At 40.6% G+C, this 2,500-nt stretch overlaps 1 protein-coding gene across 5 annotated transcripts in view; it reads left to right on the top strand.

Moving 5' to 3' along the window:
- Positions 1-2,500, top strand: part of LOC125030713 (metalloendopeptidase OMA1, mitochondrial-like) — a 19,532-nt gene that overhangs the window by 11,921 nt on the left and 5,111 nt on the right. For all 5 annotated transcript variants that reach the window (XM_047620950.1, XM_047620951.1, XM_047620948.1 and 2 more), the window contains 2 exons: positions 1,372-1,511; positions 1,896-2,069. In XM_047620950.1, the coding sequence (XP_047476906.1) occupies positions 1,372-1,511; positions 1,896-2,069 (314 nt within the window). The remainder of the gene's footprint in view (positions 1-1,371; positions 1,512-1,895; positions 2,070-2,500) is intronic.

Here is a 2,500-nt window from a genome sequence, read left to right as displayed (position 1 = left end):
TCTCTTCTCTCTCTTTCTCTTCTCTCTCTCTCTTTCTCTTCTCTCTCTCTCTCTCTCTCTCTCTCTCTCTTTCTTTCTCTCATATTCTCTCTCTCTCTCTCTCTATTTATCTCATATTCTCTCTCTCTCTCTCTCTCTCTCTCTCTCTCTCTCTCTCTCTCTCTCATATTCTCTCTCTCTCTGTCTCTCTCTCTCTCTCTCTCTCTCTCTCTCTCTATTTCTCTCATACTCTCTTTCTCTCTCTCTATTTCTCTCATACTCTCTCTCTCTCTCTATTTCTCTCATACTCTCTTTCTCTCTCTCTATTTCTCTCATATTCTCTCTCTCTCATATTCTCTCTCTTTCTCTCATATTCTCTCTTTCTCTCATATTATCTTTCTTTCTCTCATATTCTCTTTCTCTCATATTCTCTCTCTTTCTCTCATATTCTCTCTCTTTCTCTCATATTCTCTTTCTTTCTCTCATATTCTCTCTGTCTCTCTCATATTCTCTCTGTCTCTCTCATATTCTCTCTCTCTCTCTCTCTACCTCTCTCATATTCTCTCTCTCTCATATTCTCTCTCTCTCTTTCTCTCTCTCTCTCTCAATTCTCTCTCTCTCTCAATTCTCTCTCTCTCTCTCTCGCTCTCTTGCTCTCTCTCTCTCTCTCATATTCTCTCTCATATTCTCTTGCTCTCTCTCTCTCTCTCATATTCTCTCTCATATTCTCTTGCTCTCTCTCTCTCTCTCATATTCTCTTGCTCTCTCTCTCTCATATTCTCTTGCTCTCTCTCTCTCTCATATTCTCTTGCTCTCTCTCTCTCTCTCTCATATTCTCTTGCTCTCTCTCTCTCTCTCATATTCTCTTGCTCTCTCTCTCTCTCTCTCATATTCTCTTGCTCTCTCTCTCTCTCTCTCTCATATTCTCTTGCTCTCTCTCTCTCTCTCATATTCTCTTGCTCTCTCTCATATTCTCTCTCTCTCTCTTTTATATTCTCTCTCTCTCTCTCTATCTCTATCTCTCTCTCTATCTCTCTCCTACTCTCTCTCTCTATCTCTCTCCTGCTCTCTCTCTCTGTCTCTCTCCTGCTCTCTCTCTCTCTCTCTCTCTCTCTCTCTCTCTCTCTCTCTCTCTCTCTCTCTCTCTCTCTCTCTCTCATACTCTCTCTCATATTCTCTCTCTCTCATACTCTCTCTCTCATATTCTCTCTCTCTCATATTCTCTTTCTGTCTCTCTCTCTCTCATATTCTCTTTCTCTCTCTCTCTCTCATATTCTCTTTCTCTCTCTCTCTCTCTCATATTCTCTTTCTCTCTCTCTCTTTGTGAGTCCCTATCCTTCCCTCTCCCTCTCTCTTCCATAATTTTTCATATTTGTATTTCTTCTATTATAGTTGGGTCCATCCTAGTTGGTAGTTCAGGATATAACTACTATGCAAACCACGTCACTACCACACCTTTCACAGGAAGAAAGAGGTTCATGGTCTTCACTCCAAATCAGCTGTTTACCATCTCACAAGAAATATATCATGAGGTAACGTATTCAGAGCGTAGAATTATAGGGGAAGGGCTTACAATTTATTAGTAGATGTGACAGATTTGAAACCATTTCAGAACTTTTTTTTGCTAATTGTGTTAGTTCACTGTTCAGACTGTATGTCCGAAAAGAATGATTTTTGATGGCATGGAGGTTTTATTTCATCATTTGTATTTTTTAGATGATTTTCTTTTTACAGATTCCATTATGTTTAAGAGCTATTGATGATTACTTAGATGTCTGAGCTTTAAATCTGTAACTTTCTTTCTTTTCTTGTTAACAGTAAAGTAAAGTATATTGAATACCAATTACAAAATTGTGACATTTCTTGTATAAGGATGTTTAAGGTAAGATTAAAAATTAATCTACTTTTGTCCATAGGAAATGGCTCAGTTTGCAAAGCAGAAGATGCCAGTTGATCATCCAATGGTTACACGAGTAAGCAGAGTGGGTAACCGGTTACTGCAAGCCAACAACAAGATTCCTCAGCTTTATACTAAAGTGTGGACAGTCACAGTTATTGATGATCCTACAGAGAATTGTTTAGTTTTGCCTGTAAGCTACAAAACTTAATGATGTACATGATAGCATATATCTTTCTTTCTTTTCTTTTCTTTGCTTTCTTTCTTTTTCTTATTTTCTTTTTTTCCTCCTCCTACTACTTTTCGTCCTCCTCCTACTATTTTTCGTCCTTCTCCTCCTCCTCCACCTCCTCCTTTCCTCCTCCTCCTCCTCCTCCTCCTCCTCCTCCTCCTCCTCCTCCTCCTCCTCCTCCTCCTCTTTCTCGTCCTCCTCCTCCTCCTCCGCCTCCTCCTCCGCCTCCTCCTCCTTCTCTTTCTCCTCCTCCTCCTCCTCCTTTTCTTTGTCCTTCTCTTCGTCCTTCTCTTCGTCCTTCTCCTCCTCCTTCTCCTCCTCCTTCTCCTCCTCCTTCTCCTCCTCCTTCTCCTCCTCCTTCTCCTCCTCTTTCTCCTCCTCTTCTCCTCCTC

The sequence above is a fragment of the Penaeus chinensis genome, chromosome 11 (genome assembly GCF_019202785.1).
Source record: "Penaeus chinensis breed Huanghai No. 1 chromosome 11, ASM1920278v2, whole genome shotgun sequence".
Classification (NCBI taxonomy): Eukaryota; Metazoa; Arthropoda; class Malacostraca; order Decapoda; family Penaeidae; genus Penaeus; species Penaeus chinensis.
The sequence above is the reverse complement of the archived record's forward strand: the minus strand, read 5'-3'. Positions and strand labels throughout refer to the sequence as shown.